Genomic DNA, 14,619 nt, shown 5'->3' on the forward strand with positions numbered 1-14,619 from the left:
AAAAAAGCCAGAAGTGGCACTGTGGCTCAAGTGGTAGAGTGCTGGCCTTGAGCTGAAGAGCTGAGGGACAGCGCCCAGGCCCAGAGTTCAGGCCCGCCCCCCACCCAAACAAAAACCACAATCGTTTACTAGGGACTGGAGCTCAGTGATTAGCACTTCCTTGAAGTGCCCAGCGTGGCAAATAAACAAACAAATAAATAATAGAAAGGACTACTGAACCCTGTAAATACACGGCCCTTCCATCTCAATGGTGAGAAAACCCGACCCTGCCCTCAGAGTCCCAGCCAAAGTGTTTCTGGAAGTGGAGGGGGGATATCCTGCCGGTGCAGATGGTCCCAGGTGCAGGGCTGGACAGCCCAGGGGACAGAGGCAGTGGGGAGGGGGGCCACAGACAGCAGAGTGAGTGACAGGGTGAGTGACTTCACTTGTACTGTCTCCAACCTCTACATTCTGAGTTCTTAAAACAACACAGCTGATGACTTGAGTCACCTGGACAGGACACTGTGGCCACCCCTCCTGTCTGCACTGCCTTCCCTGCTCACTCCCCAGTGCCCACCTTCCCATCTACTGGGCAAGCCCAGGTCCACTCACCACGCCTGGGCTTGGGGAAGCTGTCGTGCAGCCAGAAGATCACCTTCTCCACAAAGTGCTGGATCTCACATTGTTCAGGGCCGCGGACGAACACCATCCAGTCGTGGGTGAAACCCTCCGTGGTAGGCTTCTTGCGCAGTTGGGCACGATGCCCCAACTCTAACTTGACCTGGACGGTGCACTAGGGAAAGAGAAGCAGGACAGCGTCAGCCCTCACACCGGTGCATGTCCCTCCAGACCACAGAGAGGAGGAGACTGGACACCAGCCCCCACTGGACACCAGCCCCCATCTTTCTGACCGGCCCACAGCTACTCCATTCACCCCCACATACTTCTTCCTGGGCTTCTAGTGCCCAGCTCCACCCTGACTCTGGCAGCACACCTGCAGCACTTCTGCCTCCATCCTCCTCCCCCAGCCACCCATGCTGGCTCACCCTCTACCAGAAGGCCCCTGATTTCTCTCCCATGCTTTCCACTAAAGAAACCTGCTGCTGGCAGCTGGCCAACTGCTCCCCTGAGGCCACCTGGGGAGGAGAGCTGTCCCACCCAGCTCTCCCTGGACTGCAATTCTGTAGATGGGGAAGCTGAAGCTATGGCTGTGAATTCCAGAGCCACTCCCGACCACTGCCATCCTGCCTCCCTGGGATAGCCACCAAAGCACCTTGATGCCAGCACCTTCATTGTCACACACCCGAGGCCTGAGTGCAGAGTCCACCCCATCCCCAGAGAAAGCTGACAGCGAGCACAGGCTTTCTGTTTCATCAAGGTGGTTCCCAAGGAGCCAGGGCACCTGTCTGTACCCCAAAACACAGCAGCAGCAGCGCATTCCCACCCACCAACCAGAAAGCCTTCAGAGCACTTGTGCCATGTGGCCAGGCACAGCCAGAAGGGCACCTCCCCCAGACTCCCTACAGCTTGACACCCAGCAGCAAACACCAGTGTTCCTGAAGGCGCAGAGGCCAAGAGGACACTTGCTGCTAAGTGCCGAGATAAGCAGGCAAAGAGGCGCTTTGTGCGCTGGCTGCCAGTCTCTCTGCCCGAGTGCCCAGCTGTTCTCCAACCTTCCTTTCTTCTGTGACTGCACCACTCCCAACCTCCTCCACCTTGCCTCCTTCCTTCCTTCCCCCGCTCCCATTCTCTCTCCCTCCCAGCCCCTCCTGCAGCTCAGGGACACACCTCTCAGCCTGCTTTTGCACCAGTCTGGAAAGCTGCCCTCCCTTAGTCAGAATACGCCTAGCAGTCCATGTGTAAATGTCACGCTTTGTGGGTCTCTAGCCCACAGAGGCACACACGTGGAAGCTGGCAGCTTGTCTGAGTCGCAGACTAAGGAAATTCAGGATCTGCAAGCCCTCTGTCCAACTCAGCCCCCCAGTTCCTGTGTCCTCCACTGCCCCAGCCTGTGGTACCCTAAACTCACTTCCCTGCTGGCCAAGATCCCAGTTGAAGGCCTCTTCTCCCAGGGCTCTTTTCCACCATCAAGGAAGTTGGGGAAGCTGCAGCACCCCTTCACTGGGTACCTGCTCCTGGACTGGGGCCTGCTGTGTACCCCTGGGTGATCTCTGGGACCATGGAGACACCCCTTGACCCTTCTCTATTGAAATGTTGGGTCACACAGTGTTGTGGAGAACTTTCCCAGAAGGAAGGTCCAAGTGGCAGATAATAATAATAATAATGATAGAGGGCAAGGCTTGGGACTGCAGACAGTTAGCCAACCAGGCAGGAGCAACAGGCAGGTTCTATTTGCCAGTTAAAAACTTGTACAGGGCTAGGAATGTGGCTTAGTGGTACAGTGCTTGCCTTGCATGCATGAGGCCTTGGGTTCAATACCTCAGTACCATGCAAACAGAAAAAGCAGGAAGTGGTGCTGTGGCTCAAGTCAGGGACAGTGCCCAAGCCCTGAGTTCCAGTCCCAGGACTGGCACCAAAGAGGAGGAAAAAAAAACTTGTGTAGAGAGTGAAAGAAGGGGCAACATTGTCCAAAAAGAAATGTACTCATTACCTGACTCATGAAAACAGTAACCTCTCTAGATACATCACCTTAATAACAATGAAGTTCTATTTTAAAAAATTAAGCTGGGCACTGGTGGCTCACACTTTTAATCCTACATACTCAGGAGGCTGAGACCTGAGGGTTATGGTTTGAACCCAGTCAGGAAAGTCCGTGAGACTTTCATCTCCAATTAACCACCAGAAAACCTAAAGTCAAGCTGTGGCTTAAAGTGATAGAGTGCTCAGCCTTAAGCAAAAAAAGCTCAGGGCCAGCATCCAGGCCCTAAGTTCAAGCACCAGTACTTGCACAGGTTTATGAGTACATGTGCGTGCGCACATACACACAAATTAAACAGATGTGTAATGGGGGGATGGTTCAAGTGGTACCATGCTTGCCTAGCAAGTACAAGACCCTGAATTCAATCCCTAGGGCTGCCAAAAAGAAAAAAAAGGTTCATGATAAATGTATACAATTTCATCAGTTTAAACATTAGTTAATTTAAAAAGGAAATGGGCTGAAAGAGCTCTGGCTCAGAATGATAGTCCCTGTAGGTCTCTGGGGAAAAGATCTGTGAGTCACTGGGGACAGGAAATGGTCTCTGTGAACAGTGACACACTCCCAGCTGGGAGACAACTGGGGGAGCGCCTGGAAGAGAGGTAAACTGAGGCTGGAAGAGGGGAACTGGCCAGATTCAAGGGTGAAGAAGATTCGGAAATGCCAGGATCCAGGTAGAAGAGCTGCCAGTTCTGCCAGGGACAGTGGGGAGGGAGGACAGAAAGTCCATGCTTAAATGTCAAGGAAATGTTCAAGTGGAAATACCCCCCCACCAAAAGCTAGATGAAGCTGGGTGCAGTGGTACATACCTGTAAGCCCAGCACTGTGGAGGCTGAACCAGAAGGATGGTGAATCCAGGCTACCCTAGGCTATAACAAGACTTATTCTCAAAAAAAACAAAGATGGGGTGGGAATGTAGCTTAGTGGTAGAGTGCTTGCCTAGCATGCATGAAGCCCTGGGTTCCATCCTCAGTACCACATAAATAGAAAAAGCCAGAAGTAGTGCTGTGGCTCAAGTGGTAGAGTGCTAGCCTTGAGCAAAAGAAGCTCAGGGACAGTGTCCAGGCCCTGAGTTCAAGACCTAAGACCAGCAAAAAAAAAAAAAACAAAGAACAAGCCAAGTGCCAGTAGCTACTCAGGAGGCTGAAATATGAGGACCAAGGTAATAAATAAAAGTCTGTAAGACTCTAACTCCAATTAACCACCAAAGAGCCAGAGTGGAGCTGTAGCTCTCAAGTGGTAAAGCACCAGCCTTGAGCAAATAAAGCTCAGGGACAGCGCTTACAGCCTGAATTCAAGCCCCTGTACTGGCACACATACAAATACACATATATACTCACACAAAACCGAACAGTAGATGAGAAATACCCTGTGGATAAATAAGTTATTATCATTAGATGGAACAGTGCTGCATATGAAGAATGAGCCCCAAACAGTATTTGCATCGTCCCTAAAGGGCTGGAATGGCTCTGCCTTGTCTCCTCAATCTGCTTTCATGCTTGAGAACTGGGAGATGATCCCTGAATGGCTGGGATGGTCCCAGGTGAACACGAGGTACACATGACCGAAACACAGGCAGTCCACCCAGCCCCACAGCTGCCTCTTTGGAGTTAATTCCTGCATCACGAGACTCTCCTCTGACCCAATCCAGCTGCTTCCCAGCAGTTTTCATGACATGGAACTCCAACCCTGGGCATGCAGGCGGCAGAGCAGTTATTGCGAAATAGAAGACCACAGTTCCATCAGAGAGGGGAGAATGCTGGTGCCAAAACTGCGCTATGGAGGCCAAAGTAAACAGGAAGGTTCCAAGGCAGAGCGGTGATCTTCCCAGCCAGCACGCTGGCCCAAAGCACCCTGGCCCAGCCCTGAGACATCTATGCCCCAGGGGCTGGCGCCAACTGCAGCCACAACACCCCCGGCTAAGGGCGTGCCACAACCTCAGCCACCAGGGCCAAGGCTCTCAGCCCCAATCTACTGCCCCTACACATGCCCCTAGATGCTAGACTCTTCTAAGAACACAGTCTGTGGGACCCTCCAAAGAAAAGAACTACTGGTTTGTTAAGTTGGAACGGTACTAACTGGAGGCCAGCAGTAGCTAGCTGAGCCCTGGCCAACAGCTCTACGTGTCACGTCATAATTTACTAGCACAGCTGAGCTTGTTCCAGAGCCCTGGGATACACCCCCTCCTTCCTCTACTCCACCTGGACTCGGTCCACAGCCACCAGAACCAACGGCTTGAACCATACCTGTCAGCTGATCCTCTGGGAGGGGCACCTGGCTGCATGGGGACACTGAGCGACCTTAACCTAAGCAGGAGCCTCCAGGATGAATGCTTTCTTGGCAGTGGCTGTCCTCCCAACTTGCTCATGAGGAGACCTGATGCAGATTCTCCAGGTCCCATAATTGCCTGCTGCTTGGAGGCCCCTTTGCAAACCACCTCCCCCCCTCCAGATTTGCCCACTTCCCAACAAAAGCCCTGAGCAAGGTGGCACTCTGGTCCTGCCCTAGAGAGTGTCCATCATTTTACTTCTAGAAGACTATCTGATGGACAGGGCAGCCCTGGGGCTCCAGGGGTCATGTGGGGGAAAGTCAATCTTGAGCAGGGAACCTGACCTCAGATACTGTCCTCTGCCCAGGACAACTAGCAGAGGATGCTTAGAACCAAGCGCCAGAACCCTTAAGTCCAGCAAGCTAGGCAAACAGATACTAGAGGGTGGCCATCCAGGCCCCTGCCCTGGAGAGAAAGCTCACTCCAGGTGCAGATGAAAATGGCCCTCATCTGGCAAACAGAAGAGAGCTTTGCTCAAGCTATTCCACAAAACTCCAAGCCCATGGCTGGGCATCAGCGGCTCACGCCTGTAATCCTAGCTATTCAGGAGGCTGAGATCTGAGGATCATGGTTCAAAGCCAGCCTGGGCAGAAAAATCCATGAGACTCTTATCTCCAATAAACCACCAATAAAAAAAAAAAAGGAAGTGGGCGCTGTGGCTCAAGTGGTAGAGAGCGCTAGCCTTGAGCTGAAGAGCTGAAGGAGGCGTCCAGGCCCAGACTTAAAAAAAAGAAAAAAAAATCCAAGCTCCCCATCTTTTTTTTTTTATCTGATCAGTCCAGCCATCAGCCTCCCTGAACATGGACCTACGCCTGGACCCAAAGCCCTGAGGCAGGTCTTTAACAATTAATTTGTAAGATTTCCCTGGATTGTCTGATGGGATCCTTTCTGCCAAAGGCCCTCTCCTCTGGGACTTCACAGCTCACCCTGCAGTGTGATTAGGGTGGTAAATGCTTGGATGCCCTCCCCATCCAGAGGCAGAAGCACTGGGCCTCCTCCCTCATCAGCCTCAGCAAGTTGCGAGGTCCAACTGGGCCATGCTTGGCTGCTGGCTGTGAACTCCGCACACACTAATGGGAAAAGGTAATGGGGCTTGGGCAACCCTGCAGAGCAATGGCAACACCAGACCAAACAAATCACGCTTTCCCCCTCTAGGCCCAGCTGGGGGCTCTCAGGCAGTGGCTGACTTGGAATGGTCAGAAAGAAGGGGAAACTGAAGGATGTCAAACCCCTAATGGGGGGCTACTTGCCCAGAGGGCGGGGACCACTAAGCATCCCACACTGGGACCAGCAGCTGGCACTTCTGTTCCCTTCCCCACAATCTTTGGTTTTCAAATTACTGGGAAGCCTAACCATCACCTGCCAGGGAAGCCCTGGGCCAGTACACACACACACACACACACACACACACACACACACACACACACACGTATCCACCAAGAGGTTAAATGGGGTACCATGTGTCCCCCAGGAGCAAGGGGAACAGCTCTGGGAACACTCCTTCCCTCCTACCTTCCCTCTTTCCCCCCTTATTTCTTTATGCTGAGGATCAAACCCAGGACCTTACACATGCCGAGCAAGTGCTACCACTGAGCCACACCCCCAGCCTCCAGGGGATCTGTAGGAGCATGCACAACCTCAATCAAGGCATCTGGGATCAGGCCCATAGAACTTGGCTGCAAGGAGACTTGATTCCCTGGCCACTCTCACTGATCCAGCACTAACCGAGTGAAACCTTGCACTGGGTATGATGATGGACAGAAAGGTGAAGAGAAGCTGGGACCCTGCCCTCTCCTATTTTGCAGTACTGTAACTGTAGGACAAACCTTGGCCTGTCCACCTTCCAGGAAGTGCTTTAAGAGATGGGAGGAGACGGGCAGATCAGTCTAAGCTTTTCTATGAAAAGTCTAGGGAACAGCAGAGGTACCACAGAAACAATGTGAACTGGCCAGGGGCCTTTTCAGGCCCCGCCTGGACCTGTACTTGCACTCCTATGAAATGGCCCCCAGCATCAGCAGTAAATACCCCAGGGAGAGCATCAGCAAGGCAGCTGTTTTCCAGTCCCAACCAGAGCTCAGGTAGAGAAGCAGCAAGTGCAACTCCACCATGCAGCCCCACTGCCACCCACCGCCAAAGCAAGGCCAGTCCCAGGGAGTTCTCTGGTCCTTTAAGGACAGCACTGTCCAGCGGCTCCCTGGGCAACCACAGTGTCCAGTGACAGATCCCAGATTCTTCTGCTCTTCTTCCCAGCATCCACTCAATGGTCTTTTCCCCACCCAGCCTTAGATATAAACCACACTCCTCCCAGAGACAAGGGTTCTAAGCAACTAAAGTTCTTACTCATGCACAGCCAAAAATATAGTCATGCACTTACTAGTGGCTCACACCTACAATCCTAGCTACTCAGGAGGCTGATATTGGAGGATCTCAATTCAGAGCCAGTCTAGGTAGAAAAGTCTGAGACTGATCTCCAATTAACCAGTGGAAAGGGGAGATAGAGGCGTGGCTCAAGTGGTGGAATGCGAGCCTTGAACAAGAAAGATGACCAAAAGCATGGGGCCCCTAGCTCAAGCCTCAATCCACACCCGCCTCCCGACTTATACCCTACCCCAAAAAATGCCACAGATGATACCAACTCACATGTGGAATGGCAAAGGAGAGATCCAGGCCAGGGTTGGGACAAAGAGAGCCTGGCCATGGAGAAAATATGGCCTGCGGGGAGGTGGGGAACTAAAGAAAGTGGGAGCCCCTGATTTTGGGCTGGTCCTCAGTCCTAGGGGAAGGGAAAGCAGGAAGAGAAGCAAAATCCCCAGCCAGTACCCAAGGGTAAGCCAGGCCAGGCCTGCTATAATGAGGCATTTACAGCTTGCAACATCCCTGAGGGGAACGGAGGGAGAGGAAGGAACGGGCCAAGACTGGCAGATTCAAAGCATTTTCTGTGTGCCTAGAGTCGCTCTGGGACACTAAGTCAACCTACCTACTTGGGTAAATGGCTGACCATTCTCCTGTTTCCCCAGGGGTCTTCTTAGCCAAAGACAGAACTGCTGGTGTTCCCCAAGTCTACGTGGCCATGCAGTCAGGCCTTGGGTGGGCACAGCCTTCCCCTGGGACCTCAGCTAGGGCTGCGGGGTGGAAGTTTCTGCACTGGTGGACATGTCCTGTCTGCACAGCCCCCAGGCCGAGGCTCAGTTACTGAGCACTGAAAAGGTGGCTGCTATGACCGATTGACTGAATATTTTATACACTGCTTGGCAGAAACTTAAAACAGTCACAGGTGCTGGCGGCCACTGTACTGAGAGAGGGAGATAGAGGCAGCTGTTCAGGGTCAGTGTCACCTGAGCAGTCCTTTCTCTTTTCCTTCTGTCACAGACCAAGATTGCCACCCCTTCCCATCAGCCATTCATAGACGTGACAGCCTGCCAGATTTTCAGGCCTAGATGCACATGACAAGGGAAATGGCCAAACATCTCTGTGGGCGCAGGGGTGGGGACAAGGGCCATATTCCATGTACCTAGTGGATGTCCACAATGGTGCACAATGAAGGGACATTTTGCTGGGCTAACTCAACATGGACAAGAGACAGCAAGCACTGGCTTTGCTGGAAATCAGCTAGCACCAGGTCGTGTGGATCCACCAGCCAAGCATAAACCCCCCCTCCCTCATTCCCCTTCCATGTCTTCTCACAGCAAGCAGGCAGGGAGGCCACAGTAAGTGGGTGCCAGAAGCTTCGGCCATGGGCCTCAATGACCCTAGGCCACACAGCCACGTGGCATCTTACCAGACAGAGGCGCCTCCATGGCGCCAGCAGCCAGGGATGCCCCAACCTGTCCTGGCTAACAGCAGAGATTACAGCTGCCAGCCCCACAACATTGGCCCTGATTTCCTGCCTCCAAAACCAGAGGGGGGGCAGTGGAGAATGAAAAAATGACCAGAGTTTGGGGCAGCAATAGCCATGTGAGGAAGAGAAGCTTAGCTAAGTGATGGAGACTCAAGAGTCAGAAGACATTGGGTTTTACAACAACCAAAGGGACTAGCACCAGAATAGTTTCCCCTTCTGTGGGAGGGGCCCACAGGAGAGTCTGGGGAGTTGGGGAATCCCCCCTGGGTTAGGCTTGAGACTCTTGAGATGCTGGGAAAGGTAGGAAAAATGGGGGGAAGAAGAGAGTAGTGTCTGAAAAATGAGTCAGACCTAGGAGTGCTTGGGATAGAGTGGGATTCCCTGACTGTAAGGGGGAGCTATAAGGGGGAGGTAAAGCAAGGCCAGCTAAGGTCAAAGAAGCATGAATGGCAAAAGAGGTCTGGACTAGGCCCATAGCAAAGATGGCCAAAGACCAGGGCAACGGCAAGGGTGAAAAGGCTTTCAGGGCTATCAGGTGAGGGCAGAGGCTAGCCCTAACTTCTGGTCATCAATAGGATCTGGAGCTAAGAGAAGTCCCTCAGGCCCTGGAGTCTAAAGGAAAAGTGACCAGGGCTCAAAAAAGACAAAAGACAGAAATGGCAGGGTGGGACAGATAGAGGACTCAAGCCCAAATCCAAAAGGGCAGGGACATTACACAGGCCTGAGCACTTGGAATGAAGCAGAAGGATGGGGATTCCAGGGAAAGGAAGGAGCTCAGGCCCCACCAGGAGAGGAGGTGAAAGGGATGTTGAGGTAAGGCAGGTGCAGGATCAGAGGGGGTGAAGAGGCCCAGGGCAGGCTGGCAAACTTGGGGAAAGCTAGCCTAAGCTGTGCCTGGGTTCCAGGAATGATGGAGGAAGGGTTCTGGGGGAACTCATAGCTTAAGTTGGAACAGGAGCCCAGATTTTGGGTGTGTGTGTGGGGGGTGAGGGTGGGTCATGGTGTTTGAGTAGACTAGAGTATCCAAGGATCTAAAGGAAAGAAAAAAAGTCATGGATTGTCCGTGGATCCAAAGGGGAAAGGGGACCCAGGTCAAATCTGGGGAGTCCCACAGGGGATCTGAGCGGGGAAGCCTAAGAGCTGTGGGGAGGAGAGGGAGTCTAGGCATAGCTGGGGGTCTCCAGTGGCATCTCACGAGGATCTGTGTCAGAAAGGAGCATCTCCAAAGGTCCAGGACCGGACTGGAGACTCCAGAGGAGGGAGGGTCACTAGGTCGCACTGGGGATCCGAGGATGGTCCCAGGGGACACTAGATCGCCCAGAGGTTCCCGAGGGCCATCCCAAGAGGGGGGTCTCGGAGTCAGGCTGGGGTCCCCACGGGGGTCTAAGACGTTCGGGGCGGGCGAGGGTCGCGGATGGGGGAGGGGCGCCCCTGCCCCACATAAAGGCCCGGGGAGCGGCGGGCGCGCACAAAGCGAGGCGGGCGGGAGCGGAGCGGGGCGGGGAGGCCGGGACCGAGGAGGGACGGGACCCAGGAGGGCCGGGCAGGCGGGAAGGCGGAGGGAAGGAGGGAGGGGGCCAGGCGGGCAGCGCCCCGGCGGCGCGGCCGCTCCTCACCTGATTGTCCATGGCTGGCGCCCCGCCCCGCCCCCGGGTCCCGCGTCGCTCTCCGCCGCCGCCAACGCCACTCAGGGCCGCCCCGCCGCCCTCCTCATTGTCTGTCAGACTCCGTCTCCGCCGCCGCTCCCGGCTGCCCGCCCGCCCGCCAGCCCCGCGGAACCGGAAACCACCGCCAGCTCGGGTCGCTCACCGACCGCGGGGCCCCGCCGACTACTTGGGCCCACCACCTCTAACGGACAGCCCCTCGGACCAATCCGAGAGACGATCAACCGCTCGTAAGGTGGGACTTCCTGCCTGGAGGGGGCCTGCCTGGCTGCGGTCGGAGGGACGAAGCCTCCAGCCAATAGGAAGGCCGGGAGCGGAGGGGCGGGAGAAGGGAGGGAGGGAGGCGCGAGGCGAGTCCCGCCGAGGCGAGCGCGAGGTGTGCGCCGCACGTGGAGGGGGGCGGGGGCGGGACGGGCGCGCCGCGCCTGCGCGCTGCTGTCCGAGCATCCCTGCGCGGGAGAGTCCCGCGGGCGCCGGCGAGCTGGGCAGGTGGAACCCCGGGGGGAGGGAAGCCCCGGGGACGCTTGAATTTCCCACGAGCTGCTACCATTGTAATGGAATGTACTCTGGAACTGGAGACGGAGGTTTCCCACCGCGGCCGATTCAGCCCCTCGCTCCCTCTCGGGTCCTTCAATCTGTGCATTTGTGAAACGGGGCTGCTTCTGCTTCACGCGAGCGTGAGATCGTGCGACGGTGAAATGATGGAGCTTCTCGATGGTTCACTTAGACAAAAGGGACGAGTTCATCTAGAGAAATGACGATGATGAATAGCTATGCTGTGCGTGATCGGAGCGGCGGCTCACGCCTGTGACCCTCGCTGCTGCTCGGGAGGCTGAGAGCTGTGGGTCGCCACTGGAAGCTAGCCTCGGGCAGCAAAGTCCTTGAGACCCCCATTTCCAATTAATCACCAAAAGAACGTTTCAAAAAGGGCTAGAGGTGTGGCTCAATGCTACAGGGCCGTCCCAGGAAGCAGAAGCCCTCAGAGGGGGAAAACACACACACACTTTTTTAAAGGGAGGAGGTGACAGTGATCAAGATGTATTGTGCACAGAAGTTGGTCTGTTGAATTGACACCCCTCGTACAACCACTTACAGATAACAACACATTTTTAAAGGCTGTCCATGCACAGTTGAACCAGATGACTGAGAGACCGGCTCACATTTTGAATGCCATTGTCCTCATAAAAAGGGAGGACAATGGGAAGGGCACTGACAGGCTGTTTGGAACAAAGAAGACCTTTCCTTACAATGGCAAAGATATAACAGTTACAAATGTACAATGTTGCAAAGTCACAATGTTACAAGGTGAGTACAAAGAATCCAGCCGGCCTCTTCAGTCAGCTGGCAAGTGTCCTTCAGTTAAATACAACTTTGTAAAGATACAATGTTACAAGGATTACAATGTTACCAGATGAGTATAAAGAATCCAGCCCTCCTCCTCACTTAACTGGCAAGCATCTTTCAGTTAGGTTCTGTTACTTTCCAAAGTGCCTACTTAAGGCAAGTGTTGAGTTGATAAAAATGTATCCCACGTATACCGAGGATTGGAGGGGAGGGTAACTGGAGCTCTTTTTTTTTCCAGAGAGTCTTGTGCTTTTTGTAATGGCTGTTCTACACTGAGATCCTACTTCCTCTACCTTCCTCTGATGTGCCCTGCTACACTAGGCTTGTTTGTAAAGATGGAGTAACTTTTTGCCCAGACTTCTCCTTAAATGGTGATCCGCCCAGTCTCCACCTCTGGGATAGCTGGGATTACCAAAGGAACCATCGAACATCACTCATGTAACACAATATGATTCTGCCGTATACAGGAATTCCGACACCTGCTTCCACATAAATGAACTTGAGTACTGAAGAACACACACTCGCAGGAGCTCCCTAAAGACAAATCCATAGACAGGAAATAGGATGAGGAGACATGGGTGCTGAGAGGAGATGGGAGTCACTGTTTAATGGGGGACACAGCTTCAGTGCCCAGAAATGGAGAATTCTGGAAGTGGATGTTGGAATTGTACACTTAAGATGGCTGGGGGGGGGGGGGAATAGTAGGGGATGTAGGGGAGAGAAGGGATAGTAGGAGCAAAACAAAAAGGATAAGCTGGGTCCCGGTGATTCACTCCTGTAATCCTAACTACTCAGGAGGCTGAGATCTGAGGATCAAGGTTCAAACCCAGCCCGGGCAGGAAAAGTCTGTGAGACTCTTATCTCCAATAAACCACTAGAAAACAAGAAGTGGCGTTGTGGCTCAAGCGGTAGAGGGCTCGCTTTGAGCTGAAGAGTGCCGGAACAGCGCCCAAGCCCAGAGTTCAGGCCCACGACTGACAAAAAATAAAAAACAAACAAAAAAGGATAGTAATGATTGACAAGAAATGTACTCAAGGGCTGGGAAGGTGGCTCAGTGGTAGAGCGCTTGCCTTGCATGCATGAGGCCCGGGGTTCAATTCCTAAGCACCACATAAAAAGAAAAAGCTGGAAGTGGTGCTGTGGCTCAAGTGGTAGAGTGCTAGCCTTGAGCTAAAAAGCTAAGGAACAGCGCCCAGGTCCAGAGTTCAGGCCCACGACTGACCAAAAATAAAATGTACTAATTACCTTACTCATGTAACTGTAACCCTCTGTATAGCATCTTTATAATAAAATCATTTTTAAAGATGGTTACAATTGTAAAATGATAAAAGTTTTTCTTAAGGCTGGTGCTCTGCCACTTTAACCATTCCTCCAGCCTGGCTTTTTACTGGTTAATTTGGAAGTAAAGTCTTGTCATCTTTTCTGACAGGACTAACTTTGAATGGTTCTCTGCCTCTTAAGTAGCTAGGATTATGAATGTGCATTATCAGTGCCCAGGTCCATTTCTGATTCCTTTCTAATTCTCTGCTTAGTGTTTGAGCACCTTTAACCTCTGTCTAGCAACTTTAAAGAAATGCAAATAGTGAGAAAATTACTTCATATTTGGTGGTCCTTTGAACCAGAGGTTCAAGAGCCTGGGGCCGGTGAAAGTTCCTAGCCCTGCCTGGACACTGAAACCTCACAGAAGCTTTAAAATATACCAGCCTGGGGCTGGGAATATGGCTTAGTGATAGAGTGTTGGCCTAGCATGCAGGAAGCCCTGGGTTTGATTCCTCAGTACCACATACACAGAAAAGCTGGAGGTGGCGCTGTGGCTCAAGTGATAAAGTGCTAGCCTTGAGCAAAAGAAGGTCAGGGACAGTGCCCAGGTCCTGAGTTCAAGCCCCAGGACTGGCAATACAAGTAAAATAAAATATAGGAGGCCTGAACTAGGCGCTGATAGCTCTCACACCTGTAATCCTAGCTGTTTAGGAAGCTGAGATCTGAGGATCGTGGTTCAAAGCCAGGGAAAGTCCCTGAGACCTTCATCTCCAAGTAATCACAAAACAAAGGTGGAGATGGAGCTGTGGCTCAAGTGATAGCAAAAGGAGCTCAAGGACAGTGCCCTGGCCCAGAGCTCAAGCCCAAAATCAGCAAATATATACACATACATAGAAAGCCTAGTTTTATTAATCTGGAATAGGTCAGAGACAACCTTCCCTCTCTCTTTTTTTATTTTGTTTTTTTATTTGTTTTGATTTTGGTTTGGTTGAGTTTTGGAGGTTTTGTTGTTTTTGTTGTTTTGCAGTTCTGGAGATCAAATTCAGGTCCTTCTGCTTGCTCCCTAGGAAGACGCTCTGCCACTTGAACCACATTTCCAGCCCCTTTTGCATTGCTTATTTATTTTTAGTGTGTGTGTGTGTGTGTGTGTGTGCACGCGCGTGCACATGCGTGCAGATCCTGGGGTTTGAACCTCAAGGTGAGCACTTTACCACTTGAGCCACAGCTCCAATTCTGGCTTTCCTAGCTAGCTTCAAATCTGGATCCTCAGATCTCAGCCTCCTGAGTAGCTAAGATTACAGGCATGAACTACTACTGACTGGTGCTCAGCTTTCAATGTTTTGGTTTTTTTTTTTTGTCCAGTCGTGGAGCCTGAATTCTGGGCCTGGGCACTGTCCCTCAGCTCTTCAGCTCAAGCCTAGCACTCTACCACTTGAGCCACAGCACCACTTCTGGCTTTTTTGTTTTTACTTATGTGGTGCTGAGGAATCGAACCCAGGGCCTCAGGCATGCAAGGCAAGCGCTCTACCACTGAGCCACCTTCCCAGCC

General features: G+C 52.7%; 1 protein-coding gene across 2 annotated transcripts in view; it reads right to left on the reverse strand.

Annotated features, from left to right (window-relative positions):
- Positions 1–10,556, reverse strand: part of Mllt1 (myeloid/lymphoid or mixed-lineage leukemia; translocated to, 1) — a 51,495-nt gene extending 40,939 nt beyond the window's left edge. For both annotated transcript variants that reach the window (XM_013022937.1, XM_013022936.1), the window contains exons 1-2: positions 10,419–10,556; positions 592–772 (exon numbers count right to left, since the gene is read on the reverse strand). In XM_013022937.1, coding sequence (XP_012878391.1) covers positions 592–772; positions 10,419–10,430 — 193 coding nt within the window. In that variant the 5' untranslated portion in view covers positions 10,431–10,556. The remainder of the gene's footprint in view (positions 1–591; positions 773–10,418) is intronic.
- Positions 10,557–14,619: the final 4,063 nt, after the last annotated feature.

The sequence above is a fragment of the Dipodomys ordii genome, unplaced genomic scaffold (assembly GCF_000151885.1).
Source record: "Dipodomys ordii isolate 6190 unplaced genomic scaffold, Dord_2.0 Scaffold64, whole genome shotgun sequence".
NCBI lineage: Eukaryota > Metazoa > Chordata > Mammalia > Rodentia > Heteromyidae > Dipodomys > Dipodomys ordii.